Genomic DNA, 21,428 nt, shown 5'->3' on the forward strand with positions numbered 1-21,428 from the left:
GTGTCTGGAGGGGGAACGAGGTATCGCCCCCGTGTAAAGGATGATTGTAGGGTTGAGCTGCAGAGGTGCTTTCTATCAGGGGGAACGGTACCTAAACAGAGGCCCTGCCCAGACACGGCAGCTAAGGTTAGCTTTCTGCTCCCTCCCCAGGCACATACAGAGGAACTTTTGCTTTCGTTAAAGGTTCTATTTTGGGCAATTCCTTCATAGTAGGGGGGGCTTGAGGCGTAACAGAGCCAGCAAGATTGGGTGATATCAGAATTGGTTCGGTTGAGTACCAAGAAGGCTCCTTCTATTAAGTTTAAAAGGCGGTTTTTCATTCCTGGGGGGGCAGGGGCGTCTTTAGATTCATGAGTCTGGGTTGTTGGGTCCGAGTTTAGGGGCTGTGAGGAAGCAGGAGTAACAGGGACTAGTGTTGGCCTAGGCTTGGGTAAAGGCTGGGTGTCCGTTAGGACGGGGTTGGGCCCTATTGGCTGAGAGGGAGGATTTTGAATTTTCAGTTTGAGTTTGAATGTGAACCCCGGATCGGTTCCAGAAACGTAAAATTTCAGGCCCCACTGTTTTCCTTTTATCCAGCCGCCTTTTTCCTCCCTCCCTTTCTGCGTGAAAGTGATGTTTAGGGTGTTACCTTTACTACCTCTAACTACTGTAATGAGGTCCCAGCTGGAAGAGGGGTTCCAATAGGCAGTGCCAGAGGTTTCACATCCCCATGCTTTACAAAAGAAACTTTCTATCCCCCCACATCGGCGACCTTCCCTCTTAGACTGTTTTTCCCTGGGGCAAACATAGAACGATGCCTGCCGTAACTTTCTCTGCTTTGCCAAGGAACTGCACCCTGGCAGGTCGGCTACGTACTGGCCCCTAGTGTACACTCCCTGTGAGAGGGCTCGTTTCTGAAAGACGACTTTTTCCTGGGGAACCGTTTCAGGTGACTTTTCCGGGATGTCCCATGCCTCTACACCAGCAATGAGGGCGCAAACCTCGGGGCGCAGTGGTGGCCACCAAGTATACGGGGGGGCCACCTTGGAAATGCTTCACACAGTGTCTCCAGCCTGGGAAATGACTTCCCAGGTCAGTGTCATAGGAGCGTGGGGGTTACCGCTCTGGGCAGAGGCGACGGCGCAGGCGAAGTTTAAGAGGATTATCAGTTGCTTCCACTTTCCATTCATCCTTAAGCTTTTCAGCAGGAGCTTTCTTTGTGTGTGACGCGTGGATCCAGGCAGCAATTCCGTCTACTTTCACAGCTGTTGGGGTGGTTAACAGTACTAAGTAGGGTCCCTTCCACCTGGGCTCGAGGGTTCCCACTCGATGACGTTTAACAAGGACCAGATCACCGACTTGGATCCCGTGTGGCACCGCAGGAGTCCCAGGTGAATAGGCTTCTTTAATCTGGTCCCAGATCTGGGTGCGGACAGCCTCTAGAGCCTTAAGGTGGATAAACAAAGCAGAGGGTGAGTGGGAATCTAAGGCGGGGTTTAATACTCCGTCTGGTCTGGTCAAGGGGGGAGGTCCCCCAAAAAGGATCTCATAGGGAGTGAGCCCGAAACGTCCGGGTGTGTTTCGGGCTCTGAGGAGCGCAAAGGGAAGGAGGCCCAACCAGTCCTTCCCGCCGGTCTCAATAGCCAATTTAGTGAGGGTCTCTTTTAGAGTTCTATTCATTCTCTCTACCTGCCCTGAACTCTGGGGTCTATAAGCGCAATGCAATTTCCAATTGGTCCCCAGCTGTTTGGCCAGTTCCTGACTTACCTGGGCGACAAACGCGGGCCCGTTGTCGGAGCCGATTACCTTGGGTATCCCGAACCGGGGCAAAATTTCTTCCAGAATTTTTTTCGTGACCACCTGGGCAGTTTCAGACTTTGTGGGGAAAGCTTCAACCCATTCGGAGAAGGTGTCTATGAAGACTAGAAGATATTTATTGCCATACCTACCAGGAACGATTTCTGTGAAATCTACTTCCCAGAAGACTCCTGGTCTGTCTTCCCGCAGCCGTTTTCCTGGTTCTACGAGCGGGTGGTGGGCATTTGTTAGAACACAGGCTTTACAGGACTGGGTTACTTGTTCTGTTATAGTTCGTAGTCGGAGTACGTGATAATTGGAGGCTTTTACTAGTTCGCACAATTTCTTTTTTCCTAAATGTGTTAGGTGATGGATACTCTTTACATAGTATTTACCTTCTTTATGAGGCAAAATGATTTTGTTGTCTTTAGTTTTTGCGATCCCATGGCAGTCAAATCCGCTGGATAATCCTTTTTCCTTTAGGCGTTCAATTTCCTCACAGTCTATTGGTGTGTAGTTTAGACTGAAATTATCTTCTTTTGGTTGGGGTTTCTTTCGTTGCTCACATAAGGCACAGGAGACAGTTCCTTGTGCGGCTTTCTTAGCAGTGTGATCTGCCATTCTGTTCCCTGCTGCCACGGGGTCCATTCCTTTTTGATGTCCAGGACAATGAATAATAGCTACCTTTTTCGGCAGGTGTATGGCTTCCAAGAGAGCAAGGATTTCTTCCTTGTTTTTAATTTCCTTTCCTGCAGCCGTGAGGAGTCCTCTTTGTTTGTAGATCGCGCTGTGAATGTGAGCGGTGGAAAACGCGTATCTGCTGTCGGTGTAGATGTTAATAACTTTTCCTTCTGCCAGCTCAAGGGCTTTTGTCAAAGCTTGTAATTCAGCTTTTTGTGCCGAAGTCCCCTCAGGAAGGCTGCTGGCCCATATTACTTGCTTCCCATCCATTATGGCTGCTCCGGCTACCATCTGTGTACCAATTCGGCGCCCCATGCCAGGGCAGATCTGTCAGGTCTCTCCGGGTTCCAGTTTCCTCAGCTAAAATGTCTGTGCATGAGTGTACCGGCTGGGATCCGTCTGTCTCCGGGAGCAGGGAGGCGGGGTTAAGAATAGCAGGCGGTTCGAACGTTATACGGTCGTTTAGCAAGAGACTTTGGTAGTGAGTTATTCGGGCGTTGGTCAACCAACGGTCAGGAGGCTGCCTGACTATACTTTCTAATGCATGGGGAGCGACTATAACTACATGCTGGCCCAGAGTAAGTTTGTCAGCGTCTTTTACCAGGAGAGCCACCGCTGCGATTACCCTCAGACATGACGGCCAGCCGCTTGCCACTGGGTCGAGTTTTTTTGACAAGTAGGCTACTGGTCTTTTCCAAGGTCCCAGGGCTTGGGTTAGCACTCCCCGAGCCACTCCCGCACGTTCGTTCACATACAGGGTAAAAGGTTTGGTTAGATCCGGCAGGGCCAGGGCTGGTGCTGTGAGTAGAGCAGTTTTAATTTTTTTAAAGGCTTCTTGACACTCCTGTGTCCAAGCAAAGGGAGCTTGATCCCGTGTAAGTGGATACAGGGGAGCGGCTAGGGAGGCAAACCCAGGTATTCAAAGTCTACAGAAACCGGCTGTCCCCAGAAATTCCCGTACCTGCCGTGGAGTCTTGGGGACAGGAATGGTAACTACTGTCTTTTTCCTGGCTTCTGTGAGCCACCTCTTGCCGTCTTTCAGGACATACCCCAGGTATGTTACTTTGTTGCGGCACAACTGAGCTTTCTTGGCCGACACCCGGTACCCTAACTCACCCAATTCTTTTAGGAGTTCTCTGGTTCCTTCTTCACACGCTTCCTTGGTGGATGCTGCCAGCAGGAGGTCATCAACATACTGAAGAAGGGAGACTTGGGGGTTCCGAGCCCTGAAGGGGGCCAGGTCCCTATGGAGTGCCTCGTCGAATAGTGTGGGGGAGTTTTTAAAACCCTGGGGCAATCTAGTCCATGTCAGTTGTCCAGTGTGTCCCCCTTCCGGATCTCTCCACTCAAAAGCAAACATCAGTTGGCTGCTGGGGTGTAATTGGAGACAGAAAAAAGCGTCTTTTAAATCTAGCACTGTGTACCAAACCCGCTCCGGTGGGAGGGAACTCAGTAGATTGTAAGGGTTAGGCACAGTGGGATGCAAATCCTGGGCCCTTTTATTAACCTCCCTTAAGTCTTGTACTGGTCGGTAGTCCCCAGTGCCAGGTTTTTTCACCGGCAGCAAAGGCGTGTTCCAGGGAGATCGGCAGGGTACTAGAACTTCTTGCTGTATCAGCCTCTGGATGTGGGGACGGATGCCTTCCTTTGCTTCTTTACTCATGGGATATTGTCTCACCGAGATAGGTGAGGCATGCGCCTTCAGCTCTACCACTATCGGGGGTACTTGTTTAGCCTTGCCAATTCCTGCCTGTTCAGCCCAGACCTCAGGGAATTGGGTAAGCCATTTTGAAGCAACTACTTCTCCAGGCTTTGTTTCATGGAGGCGGTATTCCTCCTCAAGTCCGACTACCAGACAAGTCACAGGAGCTTCCCCCAAAGTTACTTCAGGTCCCTCAGGGGTAAACTGAATTTGTGCCTTTAATTTGGTTAGCAAATCTCTTCCCAGGAGGGGCGCAGGGCACTCAGGGATGACCAGGAAGGAGTGAGTTACTCGGCCCCTCCCAACGTTCAATTTTCTTTTTGTAGTCCAATGGTAGAATTTGCTGCCCGTGGCCCCCACAACCATGGTTTCTTTTGTTCCTAATTTTCCTAGGGGCCTGGTCAATACCGAATGTTCAGCTCCCGTGTCCACCAGGAAGTTGATGGGAGTCCCCTCTACTGGAAGCATTACCCTGGGCTCGGGGAGGGGGACCGAGCCCCGTCCCCCCTAATCATCGAGAGCCAGGACCTTGTTCCTCCTGAGTTGCTTTTTCGGGCACTCCCTTGCCCAGTGTCCTTTTTCTTTACAATGGGCACACTGATCTTTTTCGAGTGGACGGTCAAGTTCTTTTTCTTTACAATGGGCACACTGATCTCTATCGAATGGACGATCTTGTCCTCTCGGGGTTCTTCTTGCCCTGTCGCCCAGGTACCCTGTTTGCCTGCTTCTTTCTCTTTCTGCTATACTATCCCCTACTACTGCAGCCAAAATTCTAGTTAAATTTCTCTCTTGTCGGCGATCACGCCGGTTCTCTCTGTCCTCTATCTCTTTCTTTTTTCTTTCCTTTTTTTCCTCCTCTGTTTCTCTCTTGTGGAACACTTTTTCTGCCTCCTTCACTAAGTCTCGCAACGAATAATCTTGAAGTCCCTCTAGCCTCTGTAGCTTACATTTTATATCTGTGGCTGACTGCCCAATAAAGGCCATTGCTATGGCCGCCTGTTGTCCCTCTGAAGCTGGATCAAAAGGAGTGTACCTCCTATAAGCTTCCATTAGGCGTTCCAGGAAAACCGAGGGCGGTTCAACTGGACCTTGGACAACCTCTCTTACCTTAGCCAGATTCGTGGGGCGTCTTGCAGCCCCTCTTAGACCAGCAATGAGAGCCCGGCGGTAGACGGTGAGGCGCTCCCTACCTTCTGCGGTATTGAAGTCCCAGGTTGGCCTGGTCAGTGGAAACCCTTCATCTATGAGGTTAGGGAGATTAGTGGGAGTCCCATCGGCCCCCGGGACGTTTTTCCTGGCTTCTAGGAGGACTCTTTTTCTTTCCTCTGTCGTGAAGAGGACCTGGAGCAGTTGTTGACAGTCGTCCCAGGTGGGCTGATGCGAAAACATGAGAGACTCGAGGAGTCCCGTCAGGGCAGAGGGATTATCTGAAAAGGTGGGGTGCATAGTCTTCCAATTATATAGATCTGCCGAGGAAAAAGGCCAGTACTGTAAAGGGGGAAGCTGGTCATCTCCTGGCGGGGGCCCCATTGCCCGAAGGGGGAGGGCAAGAGACCGTGACTCGGAGGGGCGAACAGTTTCTGGACTGCGGCCCTTCCGGCTCCGGGTTCCCCCTGCTGGTCCCGGTTCGCGTGGACCGGCCGCCGGGGGTTGCCCCACAGCGACGTGTGGCACGTTAGGTTGTGCCGGCTGGGGAGAGGATTGAGGTTGGGAGTACGGAGGGGGGGAGAAGTCAAGAAGAAGATCATTGTCTATCTCAGGGTAGAGGGGCGGGGGAGCTGAAGGTCGGGGGGGAACAGGCAAGTTGGGCTCGGGGTCTGAGGCTACTGCCATTATAGTGGAAGTTGGCTCAGGGCGGCCAAATATCCAGGGCTTGACCCACACTGGTGGATTCTGGACGAGGTCCTGCCAGACGAGAATGTAGGGTATTTGGTCCGGGTGTCCCCCTTCAGACTGAAAAATGACCTTTCTTACTGCGGAAATAAGAGAGAGGTTAAAGACACCTTCTGGCGGCCAGCCGACTTCAAAGGTTGGCCATTCAGAGGTGCAGAAGGTCTGCCAGGGGCCCTTCCGTACCCCGACAGACAGATTGTGAGCCCTAGCTTTTACGTCAGTCCAGTGGTTAAGGGTTAGAGTTAAAGGAGTCGTCACGGTCTGTCCCATCTTAGTCCTAATTTCAAGGAAAACTGACACAGAAGTTACAATCAAGAGACAAATGACCCAGAACAAGCGCCGTTCCCGCGTTGCCCAAAGGCACTTCAAAGAGTCGGATGGCAGGGGCCTCCGCCGCCAGCCTAGTTCAATGAGGAAGCTATTCTCCTCGCGACTCTCCAGACCAGGGGGGTACACCAGGCGTCCCTGGTCGTTCCCGCTTCCTCCCGGGACGTCTCCCAGGGTGATCGGACGGTGGACACCCGGACACGTCTGTCTTTATCCACGAAACCTCAGACTTGCTGAGCGTCCGTAAAGCCGAAACTGCGATCGCGCCAAACCTCAGAGAAAAGTACAGCCAGAAGCAAACGAACCCAGACTAAGTAGACACAGACACAGACACAAGAGCTCACCTCCAAGTGGGTCTGGGGTCTCTGGGTGGTCGCAAATATCCCGGCCGAGCCCCCAAATGAAAGAACTCCCCCGCAGGGGAAGTCCGCTCCAGGCTCAGGATATGCGCGTACCCAAAGAGACTCGAAGACCAGACTTGCTGTAATAACACGAGGGATTTTAATATCTCAGCATGCTGGAGACCGAATCTCATAACTCAGGACCGAGTAGAGAAGATTCGGCCCCCCTTTAGCATTCAGCAAAGCTTTTATAGGGTAAAAAGTCTATACATATCATGGGAACACACCTGCCAGGAAGGAGGCATTTCTCCTTATCTCCCGCCACAAAAGAAGTTATGCGTCAGAGCCCAGGAAAGAGGCATTTTGTTTTCCCTGTGTAACAGATGGGGCAGTGTTTGCCCCTGGGGTCATGTGCGTATCTTTGTCCGTCCCCTGACGGCATATGTCTAATTTAAAATGAGGGTCTTCCGCGAATTGTGGTGGTTAGTTCAAAGGAAGGGGAGTTAGGGAGTGGGGGAGTGGGAAGGTTCCCAGGGAAAGGAAGGGGAGCTAGGGAGTGGGGGAGTGGAAAGGTTCCCAGGGAAAGGAAGGGGAGCCAGGGAGTGGGGGAGTGGAGGAAAGGGAAAAGTGGAAAGGTTCCCAGTGAGCTTGAATGAAGTGTAAATTAAGGCACTTTAAGGAATTAGCTTAGTTGGGATCTTTCTTAAGGCACTTAATTAAAGTGTAAATTAGGGAAGTTAGAGTGCTTAGCCGGGAGCTTTCTTTAGGAACGTAGAGAAGCTTAGGGCTTGGCTTAATTCTCTTAGGAAGTGCAAGTTAGGGAGGGTGCCTAGTTTTTTCTTCTGTTTGCTATTTTCCAGTTCTTACTTATATTTATTATTTTCTTCACACCTTTTCACCCTGAGCACAGCTGGGTGTGATCCAAAAAACAAAAACAAACAACAGCAAAATACATTGTGGGGGTTGAGGGCCGGAGAGATAGCACAGCGGTAGGGCGTTTGTCTTGCACTCAGCAGACCCAGGAGGGGTAGTGGTCCGTAACCAGGCATCCCATATGGTCCACTGAGTTTACCAGGGGTGATTTCTGAGTGCAGAGCCAGAAATAATCCCTGACCCAAAACAAAACAAAAAAAAACATTGTGGATGGGGCAGAGTGATAACACAGCAGGGAGGGCATTTGCTTTGCATGAGGCCGATCCGGGTTTGACCTCCGACGTCCCTGATGGTTCCCCCAACTCCGCCAGGAGTAATTCCTGAGTGCTGAGCACTATGGGGTGTGGTCCCTAAAAAAAAAAACAAAGCCCCAAAGCATTATGCAGGGTCCTGAAACAAAATTCTTTTTGAGCTCGTTTATCAAAGAAGCGACGAAGGCCCAGCCCATTTCATTTATTCGAATTCAGCGAGTGAGGGCGCAGAAGGTAGAGATCTAATCCCCAGTTTCAGATATCACCCTTCAAAGCCTCGCAGCTGTCCCCCACAAACATTCCCAGGAAAAACCTTTTGTTAGCGGTAACGGGACCCGCCCCAGGCCCACAGCCAAAAGCCACAAGAAAACTGGGCCGCGCATGCGCAACCCGCCCGCACAGGGGCGGGGCCTCGGGATGGCGCGCCACGCAGCCCACTGCCAAAAGCCAGGACGGAACACCCAGGCTGCGCGTGCGCATGGCCTCCATGTGGGCGGGGCTTAGGCGCGTGTCCGGCTATGACCACGCCCCTAACCACGCCCCCAGACCCGCCTCAGACCGAGGCGCGGCGGGCTCGGAAGTCGAGGCCGGTAGGTGAGGAATGGCGAGGGTGACCCCCGTGGGGCTCGCTGGGCTGAGAACCCCAATGGTTCGAGGCCGGGACGGGAAGGAACGGGACTCCGAGCCCGAGCCGCCATCTTGCCCCGAAGAGGGCGCGACGGGAAGACGGGAAGGGGCACCTCCCCTGGGGCCGGGCTTGGGCCTAGGGCGGGCCCGGCGGAGGGCGGGTCCGGGCGGAGGCGGGCCCGGGCTCGGGATGCTGCGGCTGGAGCCTGGTCCCCAGTTGTCCAAAGTGGCCCGAGCTGGGGGTGCCCATGACCCCAGGGGCCCACCCTGGCCCAGGCCGGCTTGCAGGTCCTTGCATGCATTTTCTTGGATCTTTTCATTGTCTAGCTGACATTTCTTGGAAGAAGGACAAGGAAGGGACCACTGCCCCTTTTTGCAGCAAAGAAAATTTGGGGGCTCCCAAATTAGGAAAGGGATTTGCCCTCCAGAGATGTGGGGACGGCCACTTGGGTCTCAGGTCCTAGTCCTTTGCAAACCCAGGTTCCCTGAGCCCTGTGGCTCTAGCTGTCAAAGGAAGGGGGCTGAGCCAAGGGAGGGGAGGCAAGTGACAGACCGTTGGTTTCTGCTTCTGGAGCTTTTCTTTTTGTTGTGCTTTGCTTTTGAAAAAAATCAGCCCCTTCCTTCCTATAACCCTCCAGGTCAGAGCTAAGAATATTAGCAAGCCAAGTCATGGATACACCTGCGCGCAAGGAAAAATCCAAAGTTAAAGAACCTGTTGGCAGAGTGGAGAAGGCCAAGCAGAAGTCAGCCCAGCAGGAGCTGAAGCAAAGACAAAGAGCAGAGGTGAGGAAAGACTATTCTGAACCTCTAGTAGGCTGGAGGTGACACTAGAACAAAGAGCCCAGATGTCCTGCTGAGCACCCTGCCTGCCTCCTAGCACTGCAGGTCATCTCCCAGATGTAGGGAGGAGGTTTCTGATGGATCCAACCCAGAGTCCCAGAGCCAGGTTACAGACAGATCTCCAACCAATACCAGGTGCCCAGAAGGCAGCTGCCATAAATTTTGTGGTAGGGACCTACCTGACGAAGGGAAAAAAGAAAGAAGAAAGGGAAGAGACAGGAAAGGAAGGAAGGGCACTGTGGGAGAACAGAGATGTTCTGGATTTGACCAGAAAAGTTAGGGCTCATTACTGAGGAGTAGAAGAAGGTCAGGCTGCACTGACTTACATGATTATCTTTCTGTCAAAAGTGGTCATCTGGGACCGGGCGATGGCGCAAGAGGTAAGGTGCCTGCCTTGCCTGCGCTAGCCTTGGACGGACCACAGTTCGATCCCCCCGGTGTCCCATATGGTCCCCCAAGCCAGAAGCAACTTCTGAGCGCATAGCCAGGAGTAACCCCTGAGTGTCACCGGGTGTGGCCCAAAAACCAAAAAAAAAAAAAAAAAAAGTGGTCATCAATTTGGGAATAAAGCTTAAATTAATGCCAGGGAGATAATGCAGCAGGGATGGCACTTGCATTGCACACAGCTGACTTAATTTCAATTTCTGACACCACATAGAGTTCCCCAAGCATCATAAGTGATCCATGACTACCCAAAAAAGCAAAAAGCGTACATTGTTTCTCTGCCTGGGTTAAACCATATGCAAACAAATTTATTTTATGTTTAATATTTAATAACAGGAAAAGTTGGTTGGCTCTATTTTGTTGTGGTTTTGTTTTGGGCCCCACCTGAGCAGCACTCAGGCTACTCCTGGCTCTGTGCTCATAAATTACTTCTGGCAGGCTGGCCGATGCTGGGGATTGAATCTGGGTTGGCCGGGTGCAAGGCAAATGCCTCACACTCTGTACTCCCCCTCCGTCCCCATGGCTCTGTTTTGTTTTTGAGAGAATTAAATATACAGAAAAGTGGGATGTTATACCTAACATCTGGGTGCCTTAGTACCCACGTTGGGAGAGGTGGAATAAATAAATGTAAAATGAATACATTATTAAAAATAAATATATATTTATTTTCGTTTTGGGTGCTATATCCAGTAGTGTTCAGGGCTTATCTCTGTCTCTGCACTTGAGGATCACTCCTGTTAGACTCAGGGGACCAGGGATCGAACGTAGGTCAGCTATGTGCAAGGCAAGTAACTAACTTGTTGAACCATTGCTGGAATCCTTTTAAATTATTTTTAATTTTTATTTATTTTAGGGGCTTGGGTGCCGCACCCAGTAAGATTGTCAGGAGTTACTCCTGGCTCTCCACTCCTGGCAGTACTTGGAAGGACCATCTGGAATGCCAGGGACTGAACCTAGGTTGGCCCTGTGCAAGGGAAATGTCCTACCCAGTGTATTATTGCTCTGGTCTCCCTTGAATCCTTTATAAACAAGAACAATAGAACCTGTAAAGTGACTTCTCCTTTGCCCTAGGCTACCCTCCCCCTTCCTTTTTTTTTTTAACAAATATATTTATTGGGGTGGTGGGGGGTCACATTTAGTAGTGCTTAGGATTGATCCCTGGAGTGTTCAGGGAACCTTATGTGATGTTGACCATTTAAACCAGAGTCAGTGGGATGCAAGGCAAGAACTTTAGCCCATATCAATCTGGGTTTTAACTTGGGTCCTAGTGCCTGTCTCCTCATTGACATTTGTCCTCACTTTATTTTATTTATTTTTTTTAATTTTTAGTTCACACCTGGTGATGTTCAGGAGTTACTCCTAGCTCTGCGTGAGGAATCACTCCTGGCAGTGCTCAGGGAACCATACTGTTTCTCCAACCCCATCACTTTAAAATAACGTGACCAAAACCAAAGTTACAGAATGCAGGATTGGGTCAGAATAGATCTTCTGATCTTTCTCTCTTGTTCTGTTTTGTCCTGAAGCTGCCTGGCTATTTTATCAGCCTTGGCTAGAAAACAGTCTCCTAAAAGAGGAATGTGACAGGACTTTCCCTGTGGGGAGGAAGACACAGTTTCCATTCAGTTCTGCAAAGATGCCACATTCTAAAAAACTAGCCCCAAAGGACAGGTGTGAGGGCAGATGGGAACAGAAGGCATACTTGGCAGTTAGAGCAGCACTTGACACTGCTGGTGATCTTTCCTTTATTGAAAGGCGGCCTTTAGTGCTTGGCCTAGCTGCCCTGACCCATTTTGAGACTTTTCTTTCTCAGCCTGCCTCCTTGATCTGCTGTGTCCAGGGAGTTATTTAATATTCTACTCAGATGGTGCTGGGGTTAAGGGTTAAGGTACATGCTTTGCATGTATGTCTGGTTCTATCCCAGCATTCCTCAGGAATAGTCCCTGAGCATCATCAGTGATCCTTGAGCACAGAGCCAGGAGTAGTCCTTGAGCACCACTTGATACAGCCCAGACCCAACCCTCACCTCACCAAAAAAAGTCTCAGTTTTTTAACCTATCCCAGTAGTAGGTTTATCACAGATGCTCATTGAGGTATGAGTAAAAGAAGCAGAGGCTTTTGCTTGTTTTGTTTTTGGGCCAGACTCAGTCGGTGGTGCTTGTGCTATTCTTGGCACTGTGCTTAGGAGTGACCTTGGTGGTGCTCAGTAGGTCATATGTATTTTTGATTTGGGGCCATACCCAACCAAAGTTACTTGGGTTACTCCTGCCTTGGGGTTCAGGGTACCGTGTGGTACTGGGGATCAAACACCTTGCATGCAAAGTATGCAGCTCTAGCTCACTGAGCTAACTAATCACTTTACTCATCAGTATGTTTTGTTTTGTTTTGGTTTGGTTTGGTTTGGTTTGGTTTGGTTTTGGTTTTTGGGCCACACCCTGCGGTGCTCAGGGGTTACTCCTGGCTGTCTGCTCAGAAAAAGCTCCTGGCAGGCACGGGGGACCATATGGGACACCAGGATTCGAACCAACCACCTTAGGTCCTGGATCGGCTGCTTGCAAGGCAAACACCGCTGTGCTATCTCTCCGGGCCCTAGTTTTTTTTTTTTAAACTTTATCGATTAATTGGTTTTATTGGGCCACACTCAGTGGCACTCAGGGATTACTCCTGGTTCTGTGCTCAGAAATCGCCCCTGGCAGGTGGGGAGGAGGGGGAACTATATGGGATGCTGGGAATCTAACCGAGTCCCTCCTGGGTCGGCTGCATGCAAGGCAAACACCTTACCACTGTGCTATCTTTGTTTTTTGTTTTATGGGCCATACCTGGTGACACTCAGGGGCTACTCCTGGCTATGCACTCAGAAATTGCTCCTGACTTGGGGGACCATATGGGACGCCAGGAATCGAACCTCGGTCTGTCCTAGGCTAGCTCAGTCAAAGCAAATGCCTTACCGCTCCGCGCCACTGGTCCAGCCCCCCATCAGTATGATTTTTATGGTTTTTTTTTGGGGGGGGGTTGGGTCACACCCAGCAGCACTCGGGTTACTCCTGGCTTTACACTCAGAAATAGCTCCTGGCAGGCATGGGGGACCATATGGGATGCTGGGATTCGAACCACCGTCCTTCTGCGTGCAAGGCCTTACCTCCATGCTACTTCTCCGGCCCCAGTATATGTTTTTGTTTTTGTGTTTTGTTTTTTTTTGAGAAACATTTGTAGCTCTCTATTTTTGATTCTGGGAGCCACACCCAGAGGTTCTCTTGGCTTTACCCAGGATTTACTCCTGGCTCCGAACTTAGGAATGATTCTTGGTCAGGCTCAGGGGACCATATGAAGTGTTAATGAGAGAACTTGGGTTGGAAGTATACAAGAACCCTGTCTTCTGTACTATTGTCCCAGCCTTTTCTTTTTTTTTTTTTTTTTTTTGGTTTTTGGCCCACACCCTGCAGTGCTCAGGGGTCACTCCTGGCTGGCTGCTCAGAAATAGCTCCTGGCAGGCACGGGGGACCATATGGGACACCGGGATTCGAACCAACCACCTTTGGTCCTGGATCAGCTGCTTGCAAGGCAAACGCCTCTGTGCTATTTCTCTGGGCCCCCAGCCTTTTCTTTTTGGGGGAGCAGGGGGCAGCACACCCTGTGGTTATCTGGACTTACCCCTGACTCTGAGCTTAGGAACAACTTCTGGCAGGCTTCAAGGACAATATAAGGTGGTGAGGATTGAACCCAAACCAGCCATGTTCAAGGCAAGCTTTTCCTGCTCCACTATCTCTCTGCTTTAATTTTTTATTCTAGTCAGTTTTGATCATCATATTTTTTTTTGAGGATTTATCAGTCTTATTGGTATAAAATCTAATCACCATTGACTATACCTAGTGATGCTCAGGGGACTATATGGGATCCCAGGGATCAAACTTGGGCTGGCCACATGTAAGGAAAACATACTATGTCTTCAGCTCCTTTTGTTTAAAAATTATCATTATCATTATTATTATTGCCACACCCAGCAACGCTCAGAGGTTACTTCTGGCTCTCCGCTCAAGAAATTTCCCTGTCAGGCTCGGGTGACCATATGGGATGCCAGAAATTGAACCCAGGTCGGCTGCATGCAAGGCAAATAAATACCCTACTGCTGTGCTATCTCTCTGGCCCCTGTTTAAAAATTGTTTTTAAAGGTTTTATTTATTTTATTTTTTGTTTTTTGGGTTACAACTGGCAGTGCTCAGATTACTCCTAACTCTGCACTCAGAAGTCACTCCTGGCAGGCTTGGGGGACCATATAGGATGCCGGGAACTAAACCAGAATTTGTCCAGGGTTGGCCGGTGCAAGGCAAATGCCCTATTGCTGTGCTATCACTCTGGTCCTTCCCCCCCCTTTTTTTTCTTTTTAGGTTTTATTTTGGTCACTACAATCATGTTTTATGCAAGGACCATCTTGCTGTCTCAGTGACCTTCTCTTTTTTACACTCTTTTTCATTCATTTTTGTTTGTACTTGACATTTTATGCTTTTCTTACTTATTAGGGTTTTTTTGTCTTTTTCTTTTCTTTTCTCTTTTGGTAGGGGGACACACTTGGCAATGCTCAGAGGTTACCCCAGCTCTGTACACAGGAATCACTCTTGGTGGTGCTTGGGGGATCATATGGATTTCTGGGGATAAAACTTGGGTTGGCCACATGCAAAGCAAGCTTCCTACCTGCTGTACTATCTCTCCAACTCTACTTGTCTTCTTTTATATTGTTATATTCTCCTTAATATTCTACAAATTGGGAAGATTTATGATTTCTTTTTTTTTTTTTTTTTTTTGTTTTTTTGTTTTTTGGGCCACACCCGGCGGTGCTCAGGGGTTACTCCTGGCTGTCTGCTCAGAAATAGCTCCTGGCAGGCATGGGGGACCATATGAGACACCAGGATTGGAACCAACCACCTTTGGTCCTGGATCGGCTGCTTGCAAGGCAAACGCAGCTGTGCTATCTCTCCGGACCCAATTTATGATTTCTTGATGGATAAATTAACTACTGAAACTAGATTGATATTCTACCTTTGTTTCTGTTTGAGATGGTTTATAACTGTATTATTACTCTTAGGCATATGTATTGCTTGCTCTATAAAGTCAGAATTCTTTGAGCATGACCCAGTATACTTTTCTTTTTTTTTTTTTTTTTTTTTTTTTTTTGGTTTTTGGGCCACACCCGGTAACGCTCAGGGGTTACTCCTGGCTATGCGCTCAGAAGTTGCTCCTGGCTTGGGGGACCATATGGGACGCCGGGGGATCGAACCGCGGTCCATCCAACGCTAGCGAAGGCAAAGCAGGCACCTTACCTTTAGCGCCACCGCCCGGCCCCCAGTATACTTTTCTTTTGCCAACTCCCACTGAAGCTCTGTGATCTCTTTCATAATGGCATAGTTGACGTTCTTGAATAAATCCAGTACTTATCCATAATATCCCCCACTTCCCCGCCTAGTCACCTGTCATGTGCCCTCACTTCTTTGTCTACTTCAGACCCACAGTTTTTTGTTTTGAGCAATGAGTGTTTGAGCCTTACCTGGTGGTGCTCAGGGCTTACTCTTGGCTCTGTGCTTAGGGATCACACCTAGTGAGCTTGGGGGAACATACGGGATACCAGTAATCAAAATTTATTGGTCACAAGCAAGGCAAGTGCCCTCCCTGCTATACTGTCACTCCACCTTCTCCCCCAGGTTTGTTGTTGTTGTTGTTAGTTTGTTAATTTTGGGATCATACCTGACTGTGCTCAACTCTGGATATTGTGTCCCTGGGTCATTCTTTGCAGTGCCCAGGAGACCATATTGAATGCTGGGGATCAAATCCAGATAACCCTGAGCAAGCCCTATCTGTTGTGCTATCACTCTGGCCCGAATGTACCTGTTTTTTGTTTTTTGTTTTCTTGTTTTGGGGCACACCTGGCAGTGCTCAGGAGTTACTCCTGGCTCTGTACTCAGAAATTACTCTTGGCAAGCTTGGGGGTCCATGTGGGATGCCAGGAATCAAACCCAGGTCATCTGCCTGCAAAGCAAATGCCCTACCCGCTGTGCTATCGCTCTGGTACTCCCTCCCCTAGTTTGTTTGTTTGTTTGTTTGTTTTTTGGGTCACACCCGGCAGCACTCAGGGGTTACTCCTGGCTCTACACTCAGAAATTGCTCCTGGCAGGCTCAGGGGACCATATGGGATCCCGGGATTCAAACCACCATCCTTCTGCAAATGCCCCATCTCCATGCTATCTCTCCGGCCCCTCCCCTCCCAAGTATTTAATGGCCACCTGCCTCATTGTTTTTCTCATGATTCTCCACTGGAAGGAAAGAATAGCCACCTTCCTTCCCTGTCCCTGTTTCACTGGCACAGCTCTGCATTTTCATATGACACGGCTTGTGGTGTCTGAAGATACAAAAGCAGTCGCTCATTGCTGACTTGTCTCTTCCCCCTTCAGATCTACGCCCTCAACAGAGTGATGACGGAGCTGGAGCAACAGCAGTTTGATGAGTTCTGTAAGCAGATGCAGCCTCCTGGAGAGTGAGACTGGCTTTTGAGGTCCAAGCAGCTGTCCTGGAGGCTTTTGGGGAGTTCACTTTAAACTGCAATGGTTACTTGGGAGCCTTACCGAACTAGACACGAAGACTTTTGCATTACTCCTAAAATTGGATCAGTCTGACTTTTGTCACTTTGGCTTTGGTGATTTCTCCAAATTGACCAAGTGCTCACTGGAGACTTGTTTTATTCTAAGACAATAGATTTTAAAAAAAAAAACATTTTTATGTTGTGTGAGAAAAAAAATCAGTGTTTCTTGTAAAACTCAATCCCTGAAAATACAAATAAAATTAGTAAAATGTTCATTTGCTCTTTTTTGTTTGGTTGTGCCTAATCCTAGAAAGAGTCAAATTAAAACCAGTTGAGGCAAGGCCAGGGAAATATTCAGACTGGAGCATCTGCTTTGCACCCAGATCCCCCGGTTTCATCCTTCCATGTGGTCCACCAAACACTGCTCATATGGCTTCCAATAAAAAATAAGACAGTGAAGTAGATGATAAAGGTGGGTAGATAATAAAAGTAGGGGAGAGAGCACTGTCTCCAAATTTCCTTCTTCCTGGCTAAAGCACACAGACCTACAGACCTTGTTTCTAACCATGTGAAAACTTGCACCCGATTCCTACTGGTGAGTCATAGGGTTAGTGGCTTGAAGCTAGGATTCTGCTCACATTGTCTCCCTGTGAATGTGGATAGCTAAGCAGCAGGCTGGCACGAACAAGGAGGTGGCCACACCATGGTACTTTACCAGATTGAGAAATAAGATTTATGATGGGAGGTTTGAATTGGGCCCCCCACAACCTCTTCCCCATCCAGCCACCTGTTCTGTAGGTGGGAAAATGTAAAACTGCAACCATTGTATCAGAAGCGGGGGTCTGCAGCTGAGTCACTTTAATTCTGGGCAAAAGGAAAGCATATTCTTTGAGGATACTTTATTTTCATATACCCCCTCAGGAATAGGGAGAAGGGAAGGGATGTTAGCAGAATGAGAGGCAACATGCAGCGCCAAGAACAAACCCTCCCACTCCCTTATTCTCTGGTGTTGGCAATTCTGTATTTTCCTTCAGGCTGCTGGAAGCATCTCAAGCCACCTCTTTCCCTGCTATCTCTGAGGCTACAGTCCTGTTTCATTGCTATGGCTTGTTTCAGGAATAATTTGTGTCAGTGCAGCGTAAGAAACTTCTGACTACAGCAGAGAAGCCTATGATTAAGGATAATCGACTTCCATTATCTCATAAATGGATATGATGTGTCCAGGGCTTTGGGGACTTGCTTTGGGAGGAGCTGGGATGTATGGAGCAAACTGTTATTATACATCGAAGGAAACCCTGTAGTATGCCAGAAAAAGTTTTTAGAGTACTGATTCTATTACATTGGCTAAGTATTGCCTCTTTGAGCCTCACTTTTCTAAATATAATGGAATAATTTCTGCTTGAGATCATTTGTTGAGAAATAAATAAGTTAATGTATCTAATGTATGAGTGTACATGTTACAAGATTTTTTGTTTGTTTTTGGGCCACACCCCGCTGTGCTCAGGAGTTACTCCTGACTCTGCACTCAGAAATCACTCCTTGCTGGTTCAGAGGGGACCATATTGGGATGCCAGGGATCTAACCTGGGTAGTTCAGTTGCATGCATAACCTACCCACCTAAGCACTATGCTATTGCTCCGGCCACATGAGTACATGTTGCTTGCTTCACGAGAAATGTTTCAAGTGCCAAGTTATCCAGTATATATGAACATTGGCTGGAAAGACTCATCCCTGCTTGGGAACTCACATGAATGTGTCTTAGCACTGGTATATTATGTTCTAGGGAAGTGTCTTTCTTCAGGTAGTTGTAAAATCAGAATAATTACCACCAGTGGGGGCCCGGAGAGATAGCACAGCAGCATTTGCCTTGCAAGCAGCCGATCCAGGACCAAAGGTGGTTGGTTCAAATCCCGGTGTCCCATATGGTCCCCCGTGCCTGTCAGGAGCTATTTCTGAGCAGACAGCCAGGAGTAACCCCTGAGCACCGCAGGGTATGGCCCAAAAACCGAAAAAAAAAAAAAATTACCACCAGTGAACCTGAAAGATAGCTCAGGGTTTAAGGTCTTGCTTTGCATATGGCCCACCTGGGTTTGATCCCTGGCTCCCCACACGGTTCCCCCAAGCACCACCAAGAGTGATCCCTGAAAGCAGAGCCAGGGGTAAATTCTGAGCGCAGCTCAGAAAAGCAAAACGAAGCAAAAATTGAGATATAAGAAAATATCTGCACCAGAACAGGAATGGATCATCTTTTTATTGTCAGCTTCTTCTCTGACATAGGCTTAGAGACTTTCTTATTCACACATGAAATCACTGAGACAACAGTCATTCAGTTTCCCTGCCTGGATCTCCAGAACTGTGGTGAGCCACACCTAGTTCCTCAGAGGTAAGAGAAGATGTTTTTGTTTGGGGCCCATTCCCAAGGTGCTGAGGACTTACTTCTGGCCATGTTCAGGCAGATGGCAAGGCTGGGGTGGAGACATGGTATGTGGTCCCAGGGATTAAGCACAAGTTAGTCATGAGCACAGAAAGCTCCTTGCCTGCTGTACTCTCTCTCTGGCCTCAGGAGGACATATTTTTTAAGTCCTACAGAAAAAAAATGAAAGGCTGCATTGACTTTGGAATCAGGCCACTGGTTGATTCAGCTGCCTTAATTAGGTCAGTGAATCTCAAATGTCTGGTGCCAGACTCCTTTGTTCTCTAAAAATGTAGAACCCCAAAGAGCTTTAACTTTTGTTATTTATGTTAACTTATAGTTGATTTGTATTACTTTAAATAAAATTATATATATTTGGGGAGGGGATTGTATTACACCCAGAGATGCTGAGGGGCTCATTTCAGGGGTCACTTCCAGCAGTGGGGAGGATCAAACAGTCCTGGGCATCAAATCCAGAACTCCAGCATGCAGAGTATGAGCATTGGTCCCTTGAGCTATCTCCTTGGCCCTCATAAGCATTATTATTATTATTATTATTACTATTATTATTTTATTATTATTATTATTACTATTATTTTGGTTTTTGGGCCACACCTGGCGGTGCTCAGGGGTTACTCCTGGCTGTCTGCTCAGAAATAGCTCCTGGCAGGCACAGGGGACCATATGGGACACCGGGATTTGAACTAACCACCTTTGGTCCTGGATTGGCTGCTTGCAAGGCAAACGCCGCTGTGCTATCTCTCCGGGCCCCTATTTTTATTGTTGTTGTTGTTGTTGTTGTTGCTTTGTTTTGTTATAGGGCCACACCTAACTCTGCTCGGGGTTATTCCTGGCTCTGCACTCAGAAATAATTCTAAGCAGGCTCAGAACAGACCATATGGGATGCTGGGGATTGGACCCTGGTTGGATACATGCAAGGCAAAATGCCCTACTGATTGTGCTATCACTCTGGCCCCTGATAAACATTATTGACTCCTGTTGTCATAATAGAAATTAAAACAAAAAATTTTAAATTTTTAGTTAATTGAAAATGAATGACCGAATGAAAGTTTAGCATAAATTATATTTTAGGTGACAAATTCTAAAGTAAAAGAATCACTTAGTGAGAAGAGTAGCCTTGTTTTACATTTTTACAATTCTCTCTAATAGCCAGCTTGAAGAAAGCAGCTGGTCTTAATCTTTTAGCATTCTGCAGTCTCATGTTGTTTTGGTTAAAACATATGTGGAAACTCCAGTTCCACATTGTGTGTAGTTGGTGGGAGGGGGAGGCATATTTCAATGTTCTGTGGACCTCTATTGACACTCTACCCAAACTCAGCAGGTGACGTTTCCTAAGGGTTAGATGCAACTTGACTTGCTTTGTGTAGTTTTGGGGTCACCCCAGGCAGTGCTCAGGGGCTCAGCTTGGTTGCTCCTAACATTGCTGAGGGAACCACACTGGTTGGGGGAGAAGAGAGCATCACTGCTGTGGCTCCTACAAGTAAAGCTTACACTCTTTGGCCCTAGGTGCAACTTGAAAATCGAACACCACATCAAAAAACTTTGTATTCTTTTAAAATCTATTTAGTCTTGGTCCAAAGGTAGGGCACAGAGGTAGGGCACTTGCCTTGCACATGCTTGACTTGAGTTTGATCCTCAGCACCCTCATATGGTCCCCCAAGCAAGCCAGGAGTAATTCCTGAGTGCAGAGCCAGAAGTAAGCCCTGAACAATGCCATATGTGGCCCCCCAAAAAAGTATAAATCAATAAATGTAGTTCAAGTCTACTGAATCTTGACCTTTGAATGAATCCCTGCACTTTTATTTTTGTTGTTTCTTGGGCCACGATGGCAGCATTCAGGGGTTACTCTTAGCTCTGCACTCACAAATTACTCCTGGCTCACTTGAGGGACCATATGGGATGCCAGGGAGCAAACCCAGGTTGGCTGTGTGTAAGGCAAATGCCCTCCCTGCTGTGCTATTGCTCTGGCCCAGTCCATTTTCAAAATGTTGGTTCACTGAGTGAAATGTCGATTCACTGGAATATCTTCCAAATGTTTACACATTGTTTTATATAACATTAAAAAAAACATAAGTTCATTAATATCCCCACTGATCTCATTAGAAAAGTGTTTGAGGGGCTGGAGCAGAGCAATAGCACAACGGTAAGGCATTTGCCTTGCACGTGGTCAACACAGGACGGAACGTGGTTCGAATCCCAGTACTCCATATGGTCTCCTGAGTCTGCCAGGAGTGACTTCTGAGCGTAGAGCCAGAAGTAACCTCTGAGTACCACCAGGTATGACCCAAACACCAAAAAGGGGGGGGGAATGGAGTGGTGGCGCAAATGGTAAGGCTTCTGCCTTGCACGCGCTAGCCTAGGACAGACCACAGTTCAAACCCCCAGTGTCCCATATGATCCCCCAAGCCAGTAGTGATTTCTGAGCACATAGCCAGGAGTAGTCCCTGAGTGTCACCAAATGTGGCCAAAAACAAACAAACAAACAAACAAACAAAAAAAAAAACAAGAACAATGTTTGAGGGCCAGAGAGATAGCATAGTGGTAGGGCATTTGCCTTGCCTGCAGCTGATTCATAACGAAAAGTGGAAGACCCCTGTGCCTGCCAGGAGTGATT

The 21,428-nt window shown here is 48.4% G+C and overlaps 1 protein-coding gene across 1 annotated transcript; it reads left to right on the top strand.

Annotated features, from left to right (window-relative positions):
* Positions 1-8,462: 8,462 nt before the first annotated feature.
* Positions 8,463-16,653, top strand: SVBP (small vasohibin binding protein). The gene is made up of 3 exons (XM_049775141.1): positions 8,463-8,494; positions 9,170-9,314; positions 16,253-16,653. Exons 2-3 carry the CDS (start codon positions 9,201-9,203, stop codon positions 16,337-16,339), a joined length of 201 nt encoding a protein of 66 aa, XP_049631098.1. The 5' UTR covers positions 8,463-8,494; positions 9,170-9,200; the 3' UTR covers positions 16,340-16,653.
* Positions 16,654-21,428: the final 4,775 nt, after the last annotated feature.

Source organism: Suncus etruscus, chromosome 6, assembly GCF_024139225.1.
Source record: "Suncus etruscus isolate mSunEtr1 chromosome 6, mSunEtr1.pri.cur, whole genome shotgun sequence".
Classification (NCBI taxonomy): domain Eukaryota; kingdom Metazoa; phylum Chordata; class Mammalia; order Eulipotyphla; family Soricidae; genus Suncus; species Suncus etruscus.